This window comes from Zosterops lateralis, assembly GCF_965231275.1.
Source record: "Zosterops lateralis genome assembly, chromosome: 4".
In the NCBI taxonomy this organism is placed as follows: domain Eukaryota; kingdom Metazoa; phylum Chordata; class Aves; order Passeriformes; family Zosteropidae; genus Zosterops; species Zosterops lateralis.
This window is the reverse complement of record NC_139765.1, coordinates 54,508,657-54,522,421: the sequence shown is the minus strand read 5'-3', so window position 1 is coordinate 54,522,421 and position 13,765 is coordinate 54,508,657. Positions and strand designations below refer to the sequence as shown.

At 37.4% G+C, this 13,765-nt stretch overlaps 1 protein-coding gene across 1 annotated transcript in view; it reads left to right on the top strand.

The window, feature by feature from the left end:
• Positions 1–13,765, top strand: part of MOV10L1 (Mov10 like RNA helicase 1) — a gene marked incomplete at both ends in the record, with an annotated part of 30,295 nt that overhangs the window by 8,672 nt on the left and 7,858 nt on the right. The window contains 10 exons of the mRNA XM_083860619.1: positions 3,531–3,725; positions 5,877–5,991; positions 7,329–7,506; positions 8,120–8,190; positions 8,560–8,651; positions 9,404–9,462; positions 10,003–10,118; positions 11,189–11,219; positions 12,348–12,526; positions 13,026–13,172. Coding sequence (XP_083716745.1) covers positions 3,531–3,725; positions 5,877–5,991; positions 7,329–7,506; positions 8,120–8,190; positions 8,560–8,651; positions 9,404–9,462; positions 10,003–10,118; positions 11,189–11,219; positions 12,348–12,526; positions 13,026–13,172 — 1,183 coding nt within the window. The remainder of the gene's footprint in view (positions 1–3,530; positions 3,726–5,876; positions 5,992–7,328; positions 7,507–8,119; positions 8,191–8,559; positions 8,652–9,403; positions 9,463–10,002; positions 10,119–11,188; positions 11,220–12,347; positions 12,527–13,025; positions 13,173–13,765) is intronic.

Genomic DNA, 13,765 nt, shown 5'->3' with positions numbered 1-13,765 from the left:
TTTGTGGGTTTTTGGGGTTTTTTTTGTTTTTTGTTTTTTTGTAAACTTCGATGCTGAAGAACTATGTTGGTGTACCCTTAGGAGGGTTTGGTTTTGGTGGTGGGGTTTTTTGGGGGTTGGTTGGGGTTTTTTGTGTGTTTTTGTTTTCACATCTGAGCATAAAGGCTTAAATGAAGATGCACCTACATACCCATTATTTGTTGTTCTATGTTCTTTCCTAAGAGTTGGTTACCCAGTGATGAATTTTAAGCTTCCATTGGTTTATATTACACATGGTATTTTTCTATGCTTTATATGGTAGTTCATACAGCATAGAAATATTAACATAAAAAACCAGAGGTTCTTGTCCTCAGAAGCAGCAGGGCAATGTCTTTCTGATAGCAGTTGTAAAATCAGGGGAACTAACCTGCTGCAGACAATGGTATTTGGCTTCAGGTAGAAATAAACTTTTCAAGAACTTTCACCATGCACTCAATTATGTAACTAATCACAAAACTACTTCTAGGAATAAAGGGAGCGTACCACAGTCCTTAATCAGCTGCAAATTAGCTGGATGGGTGAAAGACAAGCAATTCAGTGTTGAAATTCCTCAAAAATGTGAGAATAGTTCATCATCTCTAATAAATCAAGAAAACCTCTCAAAAGCTGAAGTTAATTCATTTAACAACAGTGGAGGAACAGCATGTGAGTCATTGAACCATACATCCATTATGAAGAATGGAGTCATTTCAGGTACAGTGAAATGGTAACATTTGAATGATGAATGTTTGCTCCTCAGAAGACTGGTAAGTTTATTTAAGACTTGCCTATGTTAGCAATAGAAATTGTGATAACAAATTTTATTGTTATATATTTACGACAGACGATATTAATTATCAAGATACAAATTTATCAAGGACAAAGGAAAACAATTCCTTCATGAAAGATGAAAATATGCAAAATGGAGAAAATGAGCAAAAAGACCATGTGGAGCAACCAGTTAAGCACAGCAATACCACTCCAGAAATTGTGATACCACCAGGTGAAAAAATATTCATTGTGATTGTATGCACAGCTGTGTAAGTATTTCTTTCCATTATTTCTAACCAATACAATGGCAAGAAGTAATGCAAATAGACTTAACAGTTCCCTTATTCTAGGCATAATTCTCTTCTTGGCATGTTGTGCTTTAACCCCAGCTGGCTACTGATCCCCATTCAGCAGCTTGCTCACTCTTTCCAACAGGACAGTGGGGACAATGGGAAGAGTAAAAGTGAGGAAACTCATAGGTTGAGATAAAGACAGTTTAAAAGGTAAAGCAAAAGCCACTAACACAAGCAAGGTAAAACAAGGAATTTGTTCACCACTTCCCATGGGCAGACAGGCGTTCAGGCATCCCCAGGACAGCAAGGAGTCTGTCACACATGTTGGTGACTTGGGAGGACAAATGCCATCCCTCAGAATGTCCTCCCTTCTTCCTTCCCCAGCTTTATGTACTGAACATGATGCCTTATGATGTGGAATATCCCTTGGGGCAGTTGGTGTCAGCTGTCCTGGCTGTGTCCCCTTCCCACACCTTGTGCACCCCCAGCCTCCTCACTGGTGGGGCAGTATGAGAAGGGCAAAAGGCCTTTACTTTGTGCAAGCCCTTTTCAACACTGTAAAAACATCCCTGTGCTATCAACACTTTTTTCAGCATAGATCTAAACCAGAGTCCCATATAGCTACTATGAAGAAAATGAACTCTACCGCAGTCAAAACAGGCACATGGTGTAGAGTGAAGTGAGCCGATACATATTAGCAAATCATCTGGAAACCTATGTTAGACCTTGAAAGTAGTTACCATTTCAGTGCTTGATTCTGAATTTTTATTGAAAGAAAGTGGTAGCAGTTAATAAAGCAATATGAATGGGAGTAAATAACATCTCTAAAATGGCACAGTGAGATGAAGATAATGCCTGCAGATGGATATATTCTTTGTAGTAAATCCATTGCTCCATGAGTACTAGAGCTAATATAGATTTCCTAGGAATTGCTGTATTATGTCTGATGCATTTCTTCTAGTCTTTAGTATTACTACATTCCCTGATCTCAAGTTTTTCTGTTCTGTGAAGGGAAATTCAAGTTATGTATGCTGAAATAGGAAAGAAAAAGCTTTCTTCACTGAAGGTGTAATTTACAGAGGAAGTGCTTTGCAAATCTTAGAAAACCCTCGAAAAACAAAAAACACTCAGCTATACAAAATATTTTATTAATTTAGTTAAGAATGGAAAGTGGCTTTGTGGGAGCTCTTTCATTTAAGTAGGAGTAGGCGCCTTATGTACCAAAGCTTACATTTTTGTACCTTTCACTTGCTTCCAGCTATAGCTCTGCAGACTTTGTGTTCCACAGCCATTGATTCCTAGGATGGTAAAGGAAAAGTTGAGCAGAGGAAAACAAGGTTTCATTCATCAAAGTAATGCTGCAATAATATTCACACTACTTCTCTTACCATTTTAAATAGTGAAGCAAGGGGTAAAAAATTTCTTAGGAGGATAATCCAGGTCTAGTTTAAAAGACAGAGCTGAAGGCATGGCTTGCCTTTGTGGAGATAGACATGTAGAAAGAATGTTTTATATTTCACTGTAAATCCATAAAAGCCACAAAGTCTTAGAATCTTCTAATAATACAGAATAATCCACAAAAGCTTCATGGAAGACTGCAGCATGAATTTAACAAATGTTTGCTGGCCACTTAAGAGACATAGAGACTGCAGATTTAGACCATAAATTTGAACAGTTCAATGTCTCTTCTGAGGTTTTATATCAGAGTAAACTAGGCTATAGTTTTAACCTGAGCAAGTAGTGTTAGTTGGTAAATGTTTAAAAAGTGGTTCTCCTGCCAAAGGGAAGGTAAGCTGGAATTCTTCTTGGATGCATTTGTTTCAAGCGCATGGTAGCAGTGTTGACCATGTAGTTAGAGAATTGCACTATAGTCGTGCTTAAGTTTCTTAGAAACCAATCTGAAGAATTCTTTCCCTCCTGTTTTTTTTCCTGTCTGTCACTCCCCAAGCAACACTTGCACATATAAAGTATGTTTTTCAGAATTAAAGGATTTTTCCTGTTTTCTCCACTTCATATGTTTACAGTTAGGGTTCAGTTCTGAGTAGCTTTGTGCAAGGTGCTGCAAAGCTATTACTGCAGACAGTGAAGGGAGTTGCTTCAGGTTCCTCTGGTGGAGCTGTATGGCTCTTCTTTAGCAGTAGCAGTAATTAGGATGTTCCTTTTAACAGGGGTATTAATTCTGTACCCTAGTATGTTGTATAGAAGGATTCTGCATTTTACCCAAGGTTTTGATGAAATTGTGGGGTTGAGATTTTTGCTGTGCTTTTCTGTTGGAGTATTTTGAGTGGGTGACTGAGTGGGAGGGGGTTTAATTATTTATGATACCTGGATTGAACTTGAGATGGGGAGTGTGAGGAATTACCCTAAATTAGCAGTACTCATATCTAACTGAAGAAAATGAAGTGTGAACATACTGGTTTTAAGAAGATAACTTCTGTTTACTTGAAGGATTCATGGACACAGTAAAGAGCTCCTGTTGCTTGGTTTTTCTGATTTTACTGTTGGCCGCTACATTGAAGCCACTGTAACATGTGAAGAAGAATTACTTATAGCACCTGTACAGCCTTATTCTCCAGTAAAGCATACAGTTATTCCAGATTCTCAGGCAAGGAAGACAACAGTGGCTGGCCCTAAACACACAAGGTACTGTCACTTGGAGCATAAAACAATACTATTTGGTATTGCTATATCTGTTCTGTAATGCTGAGAAAGAAAATGTGAAACTGGGAGAATCTGTGCATGTTTATATATTGGGGGGTGTGTATATATATATATGTTGTAAACAAGATGATTATGGACATTGCTGATAGAAGAGGTTGTTTTAGTAATTAACTCCTTGATTTCTTTGTAGGTTTTTCAATCAATCACTAATGTGTAGTGTGGTAATAAGATAAAACACTGGTCCTTAGTTATCTACTTACTAACAATTGTGTTAGTAAGAAAAAAGATGGGAAACAGAAAATAATAAGCTGAGATAAGTTGTGTTAATTGTTTACAGAGCTTAATTGTCTACGTCTGACTAATGTCTTCCATCTTACATTGAAAACTTTCATTTTGCAAATAAGCTTCCATTTTACTTGGGGTATTTGCTTAGTTATGAAAATATGCCTAAGCTGAAAAAGCAGAAACATGATGTTTTCAAATAATCTATAGGTAGAACATTTATTGCAGAATAGCCAGAGTTGGAAGGAATCCATAAGGATCATCAAGTCCAGCTCCTGTCCCTGCACAGAATCAACCCAAGATGCACACCATGTGCCTGAAAGCTTTGTCCAAACCCTTCTTGAACATTATCAGGCTTGGGGCTGTGACCACTTCCCTGTTCCAGTGCTCAGCCACACTCTGGATGAAGAATTGTTCCCTAATACCCAACTTTAGGCTCTCCTGACACAGCTTCGTGCCTTTCCCTGAGGTCCTGTGTGCTGGTCACTAGATCCGTGCGTGCCCCTCCTCTTCCATGGGGAAGTTGTGGACTGCAGTGAGGTTTTCCCTCAGTCTCCTCCAGGCTGAAAAGAACTAGTGACCTCAGCAGCTCCTCATAAGGCTTCAGTTAATGTTCCTCCAGGCCATTCACCATCCTCGTGGTGAGACAGTCCCCTCCCTTGCCTGGCTGGCAGTGCCATACCTGATGCACCCCAGGATACCCCAGTCCCTCCTGGCTGCCAGGGCACTGCTGACTCATGCTCAACTTGCTATTCCCCAGGACCCCCAGGTCCCTTTCTGCAGTGCTGCTTTTTAGTGTCTTATCTCCCAGTCTCGTTATACATCCAAGAGGACCAGGTGCAGAATCTGGCACTTGTCTTTGTCCAGTGTCATACAGCTGGTGGTCGTCCATATTTCTAGTTTGTGTAGGTCTTTCTTCAGCACCTCTCTGCATTTAAGGGAGTCATTAGCTCCTCCCAATTTAGTATCATTGGCAAACATACTCAGTATACCTTCAAATCCTTCATCCAAGTCATTTGAGAAGATGTTGAAGAAAACTGGCCCTATGATGGAGCCCTGTGAAACCCCACTAGGCACAGGTCAGCAGTCAGATGTCACCCCCTTCACTGTAACCCAGTTGCTCACCCATCACATGGTGTATTTATCCAGCTGTGGGCTGGATATTTTGTCCTGAAGGATCCTCTGAGAGACAGTATCAAAAACTTTACTGTCTTGTGATGATATCAGCGAGCTGTTTGAGTACTCAGATGAATATCATCAGGTCCCATAGACTTATGGCAATCCAGCAGGAGCAGCAAATCCTGCAAAAGTTCAGGTTCAACTTGAAGTTTATCATTCTCAGTCATGACTCTCCAGCTAAGAGCACTGGCACTCTCATAGCCTCTCATCATTGTTGATGACAGAGGCAAAGAAAGCATTAAACATCTCTGCCTTGTCTGTGTCCCTGTGTGTGAGGTCACCATCCTTATCCTGTAATGGGCCAATGTTGTTTCTGCAGTGCCTTTGGCTTTTGGCATATTTTTAAAACCTTTTTGTTGTCCCCCACAGTACTGGACAGCCTCACCTTGAATTGAGCTTTGGCCACGTGAATTTTTTCCCTACAGTGTCAAGGAGCATCTTTGTAGGGTATCTCTTACCTGTCTTCCCAATATAACAAACTTCTCAATTGTCCCTCTGAAGGAGTCATTAGTCTGTTGTGTGAATGTGTTTTGCATTTAGAGTCTTGGTGATGTGGCATATTAATCAGCTGGTTTTCACATACATTATGTATGTGAAGCAGGCTAAATGATATGTTGTAAATTATATGATATATAAGCAAGCTAAATTATATTTTGTACATTTTTGTTTTAGAAATAAAAGAAGGTGGTGTTCAAACTTCCTCCCACATTATACCATACCAGATGAGTTAAGAAAATGTGTTGAACAGCAGCTGGACATACTGACCTTTCAGCCCCTCCTAGCAGAGGTATGTAAGTGTAGGTTTTGTATAAAAAATATTTTCTGATAGAGTGTTTTTGTTCAAGCACCCTTAACTTAGGAAGAATATATAGTCCTTAGTGTAAGAGGAGATGACATAACACTTCTCAGGTAGACTTAAACTTCAGTCTGAATCCCATAACTTCCATAGGTTTCAGTATGTTACAGATGGCAAGCTTACAAAACCACACAAGCATAAATGGGAAAATATGAAAAGAGAGTAGAAGTATATTGGGGAGGACATCACACAAGCTGAACAAAGATTTTTCTGTATTTTCACTTTTTAGGCATCATTTGAACGGGTTTTTTTGAGGTATCAGAAAAGTTGTTATTTCATAGAAAATCAGTCTCTTAAATTATTGCAATAAGAGAGGATTGTTTTCTGGTTGTTCAAAATTGTTTTCTTAAGCACTGTCAGATTGAATTCACTACAGCTTGTTTAAATTTTTCCCACAAGTATAGCAGTTTCAGAATACATGTAAAACACCCCCCAAAAAGCTATAAAGTCTTAACAAGAATATTACAGTAATTCCTTCTCCAAACTTTACTCTGATTTCTGGTAGAACATTCCTGTAACTCATTTTTTGGGTAAATTTTAAGTACTTATGAATTGGGGCTGACACTTTTTTAAAATGTAAAAGGCTATTTTCTGCTGACTAAATAGCTCACATTAAACTTGAGATCACAGCATTAAGCTACCATTAAATTTGAGATCATAGCATTAAGCTAGTAGGTTAGAGATCCTCTCAAAAGCTCTGTAGTGTTTATAATAATTATACACTGATGGCCTGCCATTAATGGTGTGTATTTTTAACCACATCCTTACCCTAACCCTAACCTTAGCTAGAACTTGGTACTGTTGGAGAATACCTCTGCAGTAAGATTCATTAAGCCTTAAGGGAGAAAATTCAGGTTCTTTCAGCTCACCATAAAGTTGCATGATCATCAGCCAAGGCTGAGACTGACGTGACTCTTTTTTCAGCTGTCTCATGATAGTCCATGCTTTCTGGGCATAAACTGAGCGTAGAACTCAGTTTGTAGACTGCCCCTGAATTCAGATGGTGAAACTACCACTGTAGTAGGCAGAGACTAGGTTAACTCTTTAGCTGAGAGGCTACTGTATTTGAGCTCCAAGGGCTGTACTAATCTTGCTTTGGCTATTAAAGAGGTTTAAAATACTAAGTGTATGGATGCATGTGTTTAAGTATCTTATTTGGCAACCCAGTTGCTGTGCAGTCTGTCTTAAGAAGTGTTTTGTTTACCATTAGCAGTAGTAGGTTCCATATCTTTGTGTAAAAAAGTAATGTATACTGGGTTTTTTTTCAGCGTCTTAATCTAGATAATTATAAAGCAAACTTTTCTACTCTTTTATGGCTTGAAGAGATCCAAGCAGAAATGGATTTAAAAGACTACTACATGAGTGGGGTTACTTTAAAAAGGAATGGGAACTTGTTGGTGCTGGAAGTGCCAGGAGTAGGAGAGGGCAGACCTCGCCTGGTTCCAGGTAGAAATGAACATGAGATATAGATCAACATGCTGTTTGACTTTATTTTCACTACAATGCAAACTATATTGTTTATTCATTTGTGTAAAGAAGTCTTTCAATATTTGAGCACTAAGTTACTCATTTAGGCTAGAGGACAGGGGACACAAGGACACTATGTCAGTGTCTCAGAGTGGCTGTTACCTGAAGCAGCACTGCATGTGTCTGTTCTTACAGATGTTTCAATCCTTTGGGATTTTTCTTTCACAATGATCAGTGGACCTTTTAGCAAAAGTAAACTGCAATGTAGTAATAGCTTAAAAAGCAATAGGTGTAGGAAAAAAGCTGGGAAAGCAGCAAAAATTAAATTCAGAATTTCAATATAATATACAAGATAGTATTTTCAAGAGGCGTTGTCTAATGGCATCAATACTAGATGCCTTTTAAAATGTAATATACAACTACATATGGCATTTCAAAACAATACTGATTAATACAGCAATTTTGCTGAAGTTAGCCTCTTGCAAATTTCTAGTTTAAACATGCAGAAGAGAAAAAGAAATTACATGCTGCAGTGAAAATGTTACTTCTACTTGTAACAGTAATTTTGCTTTTTAACTTTGTTTGCAATTAGGTGATAAGGTGATACTGAAAAGTCAGATCTACTCAGAGCATATAATAGAGTACATTGCCTATGTCGCCGAGGTAAGCAGAGTGTCTCTCCTCTTGAAAATAGCATGGTCCACAGGTTTTATAAGGGAAGCTTGCAATTCCTGGAGTTACAGACTAGTCAGTTAACCTGACTTCTAAGAAGATAGGTTTATTTTATCTGTATTTTGAATGGTGATTTTTTATTCTTATTGTATTTTTGAAGACTCTGGTTTCCCTATTCTTTTGAGATTATAATCTGCTCTGAAAGCACTTTTAACACAATGTAGATATGTAATATGTTGATAGTAGGTAAATCTAGATGTACTTTTTGGACTTGGGGGGGTTCAGTGCTTTCAAAGTGCTTCATTATGTTTAAAGTACTAAATCATAATATCCTGACTTTTTTTTCAATCTTTGTAACAGATATGTGAGGAAGATGTTACTCTTAAGGTTAATGCAGACTTTGAACGGACTTACAACTTGGAACCCATGGATGTGGAATTTGTTCATTGCAGGTGTTCTTATAAGCTTTCAGAAAGCTGCATACAATGATTCCTCTAGTAAAGTGACTTCTAAAATATGACCATCAGCTGTTTATTTTGGTGGACACAGACGAGATAATTAAGATCTTGCCAATCTTTTCACTTCTTTTCCTTAACACACCTTTGCCACCATATTCACAGTTAAAAGATTATAATGTACAAGTGTTCAAAGAGCTATTATCTTAATAATTTCTAGATAGCCACACCAATGTCAGACAGTAAAATGAGGGGGAATGAGGTAGGGTGTTTGGGGGTATTTTTCTTAGGTTTTGTTGTTTTGTTTTTTTTAAGGAAAAGATATACTAATACAGCTGCCAGACTATGCGGGAAGTAAAAATAGCTGGTGATAGTCTCCCATTCTTTTGTATTTTTGTTTTAATGGGATATTATTACCTCTTTGGAGTTACGTGATCTTCTCTGTAAATTCAGCCTTGCAAAAAGATTCCTTTAAAGTGTTGAACACCAGGCCATCTTTGTATCACTGGAAAGCTAGAGAATGTGTGTGTATCAATAATATGTGTGTCAATATTATTCATAGCAAAGCTGTTTATACTTCTGCAGCATATTTCTCAATAGATGCTTTTTCTAAAAAAAACATATTTTTATATAAAACTTACATTTTTTACACACAGAGAAAGTACCAGATACTTCATAGATGTGTGCTGTCATAGTATATGAAAACATAAGCTTTTACTTTAATCTACAAATCTGTGTTCTGCTTCCAGGATTCCTGGCAGGCGATGCCAGTTGGCCATTCATCAAGCTCTCTACCTGGGTGAAAAAGGTACATTTCATTTGATTATTAAGCTGTCTAGAGGAGTTTCTTTGTGCAGAGTCTTGAGAGTTTTATTGCTTTCACACCAGGGCATGCTGAGAAGAGTGCATTGTAATTTGTTCTTAGAGTTTTCCTTGTGTTGTTAGGGGCTTTTTGGTTTGGTTTGGTTTTTAAGAAAAAGTAATGCTGAATGCAGAGGAGGTTTGGTCAGAATTGTTTCATCACAGGCAAGAGGAGAGGAAACAAACTTTGTGAACTGTTAGAGCCAACAAGAAATGCAGAAGTCGTACATACTGCTGTAATAATAGCCAGTAAAATGGCTGTGGTTTATGTTACCTCACAATTTATTAAAAAACACTGGTTTCCTGTTCTGTGGTTGAATTGAACGATGCATATGAACTTCATGTCTTTACCACCTTACTTCTGATAAACCAATTTTGGCAGCTCAGACTAAGGTGATGTGTCAACAGTAGCATTAATCAGTGAAACATACAAAATGTTTGTGTGACTTTGAAATTTCTCTACTTTCTCTTTCTCTGCTAAATTTAGTGTTATTTCCAGAAAGGCTTGTGTTACAATCACCACAAACTATCAAGACCCAGAATACTACAGAGTATTGTGCTGTTGATGACGATCTTAAACAATCTTCACAGCAGGAAAGTAAGGTATCTATTCTGTAGATATTCCTTAAAATGTTCCTTCAGTCAGATTGGTACCAGATACTGTACAGCTGTTGCCAGAAAGGAATTGCATAATGAAGTATCAAAGAATCAAAGTTATGTTCTGCTGCATTCTAATGACAGAAGTTTTTGTTTGCTGCCTGGACATGGGGGATTTTATGATAATTGATATTATAAAGCTAACAAAATGGAAAGTGCTTATTAAAAAAGTGTGTGATTGTGAATTGTCAGATTTGCCTTAGACTAGTTTTCATAGCTACTGTTGAGTAGATATGTAAGTCCAGTCAATGTGGAGGAAATAATCTTGTAATAGAAGATAATCATCCTGTTCTGAGTAGATATACCCAGGCTTAACTGCCACTTATATTAATAAAATGTAGTAATCTTTTTTAGAAAGGACTTTTGGAGGCTGCCTAATTCTCTTTCTTTGTTGAAGCAGGACTGTCACCAACACTAGATCAAGTCAGCTTTGGGGCCTGTGTCAGCATTTCTTTATTTTTGTCTAGAGTTTGCACAGCATGTTCATAACCTGTGCTTCACCACCATTACATGCAAGATTTTTTTCCTGATTATTTCACCTGCAATTTGTGCTTTACAACAATCTGGTTTGAAATCAGGATTTTTAAGATGATTGAGGCCTGATGTCCAGAGCCTTGGCAACAAACACATTCCCTACAAGCAGTTTTCTCCCGTGCGACAATCTGAAGGGACATGTCCACCAAGGAAGGTGCATGTATCTTTCATAGTGGTCTGGAATGTGACTGTTTGCTTTTGTGGAAGTAAGCAAGTTATGTAGCCATGGCTTCAAAATGCTCATCTGAGCCTGCAGAGTACTTGTGAAATAAATGTTTAATGTTAACAGAGCCAAATTATTAGAAATCTTAAACTTAACATGGAAATTCCTGGCACGTTATTCTTCTACTCTTACCTTTCTGTCTTAAATATTCTATTTAATGGGCAAAAATTAAAGCTGAGCAACTTAAAAAGTGTTAGGGCAGATAGTTGCCTGTCTTCTTAAGGTTATAAATACATTTCCCTTTACTTGCTCTTTTCAGGTCAAGAAAAAGCAGAACAAACCAACAACAGGTAAGACATCAAGGGAGGTGAACATAACAGATGTGATGAGAGTAACTCTGCAAACAAGCCAACTTGATATATGTGCTTAAATAATAAGTATTTCATCAGTAAATCAGGGCTGGGTAAGATACCTTTAAGATGCCCTTGTGCTCTGTCTTTTAAAGACAAATTCTAGAACTCCTAGCAGGAAGTTTCTGTGGAGGCTTTTGATGCGTTACTTAAATGTTTCTAATTTGCAGAATGTAGAGTAGTGTGGGTTGGAAAGGACGTTAAACATCGTCTAGTTCCAACCCCTCTGCCACGGTCAGGAACACCTTCCACTAGACCAGATTGCTCAGAGGTTCATCCAGGCTGGCTTTGAACACCTTGCGGGAAAGGGAGAGCAAGCATCTGATGATATATTTTGTAATGAATAAATAGTTACTTCCCAGTCATTTACTCCAAACTTTTTGGTCATATTCAGAGTTTTCAATTTGTTACTGGGGTGCTGTCTCTTATCTTTGGGAAAGCTTTGATAAAGATGCTAAAACTTTTTCAAGTATCCCAGATTATTCCTATACTTTTTTTGGAAAGTGTGACTTTAAATATCATTGTAGTGAAATGTCTAAGAGGAGAGTGATCATGTCATTTTTTATTATAAGTATGCTAAAGAATTACTGATAAATTACCTAGAATGCACTTCTGTCCAAGGGTTCATAAGATTCTGCTGTGGAAAGCTAAAGCTAGACTAATTCAGACAGGATTATAAAAAAAAATCCAGCAGTTGTAGCAGAGGATTGATCATGTAGTACTGGTACCATTCCCAAAGTGCCAGTTACTGGAAGTTTTTCAAGTTTTGCTGTTCTAGGACAAGAAAGTGAGCTTGATTCTAAAATTACTGAATAGAGTTTTTATGGATTGTTGGGTTATGTAAGCATGGTCTTTTTCTGCCTTTCAATAAAGAGCCAGTACACTTTGGAAATATTAATGGCTTATTTTCTACTTGGTATTCAATGAAAACTGCATTTTTGAGAAATTCATTGGTTGTTACCATGAAAAAGAAACAAAAATTTGCAGAAGCATGTTGTGAATTGCTTTATTCTACATATGTAAAAAATATAGATGTGAAGTTCTGAGATATGCTTGTCTTGATTATAGTTGGCGATACTATGACACCTAAACAGAGAGATGGTGAATTTTTCAATCCTCTGCTGAATGTGCAACAGAAACTGGCAGTAAAAAGGATACTGAGTGGTGAATGTCGCCCAACACCTTATCTTCTCTTTGGACCACCAGGAACTGGAAAAACAGTAACAGTTATTGAAGCTATTTTACAGGTAGTAGTGAATGACAAATCAGTCATCTCTAGTCTTTTCCATGTTGGAGCATTTATAGTATTTCTGTAAGTACCATCATAATTTTTCCAAAGGAATTTTCAAAATACTGTCTTTAAAATCATTTTCTGTAGCTCCATAAAAGGAGGAAAATCCATCTTCATATGGATTTAACAGAATTCTGAATGGCTTATTTTCAAGCCTTTCTGTCTTCAGAATCTCAGTGAACAGTGTCTACCGTATGATTCCAGTAGTGCATAAGGTATTCATGAAGCACTGGTATACATTAATATGATAACCATTAATTGAGTCTGTTCTGGGTACACTCAGTTTGCGAGTATTTGGTCGTGACCGTCGGCAGAAGTGTTACTGAATTGCAAAAGAGTGAATGGAAACTCTTCCAGGTTCTGTATTGTGAAATAAAATGGGAATGTTTGCTCTATTCCTGCTTCTTAAATGACCTTTTTTTTTTTTTTTTTTTAATCTGTCTTCTTTAATGTAGATACATTTTACTCTCCCAGACAGTCGGATTTTGGTGTGTGCACCATCAAATGCTGCTACAGATCTGATTTGCCTGCGGCTGCATCAAACCAATCTCTTAAAACCAGGAACTATGGTCCGAGTTAATGCTGCCTTCAGGTCAATAGAGGTAAATATTACCGATATCTGCCACTTAAGATTTCAATTTTAATATTTTTACCTTAAAAGACTGATTTTTGACTCTCAGTGGCTGTGACGCTGCTTAGGTTTGCTTAGGATCCTGAGTATTACATTGCTTCAGCTTTTCCAGAAGATTAACTGGAAAATGTTGATCATAATCCTTCATTTGATTGTATGAGCATAGGATCTTCACCTTTTTTTTTAATTACTATTTCTGTGCTTAACTCTATGAACAGCAGATAGGCATTGGTGGGGATTTTTGATTTCATTTGGTTTTTTTGTTACCAGTCCAGGTTAAGACTACTTACACAGAAAATAAGCAAGTAGGATTATAATCTCTATGCAGGACACGCACCTTGTGGGTTCATTACATATATACATATATATTTATACATATGCCTGTATATTTAGAGACATACATTTGTATATATATACGTGTGTGTGCGTGTGTGTATATATATGCACATATATACATATATGTGTGTGTGTATAAATAGATGAGTATATAAAGTATCCAAATGTTCCATTTTCATCCTTAAAATAAAGCACAGATGTCTTGCATATGTACTACTTGGCTTAGGT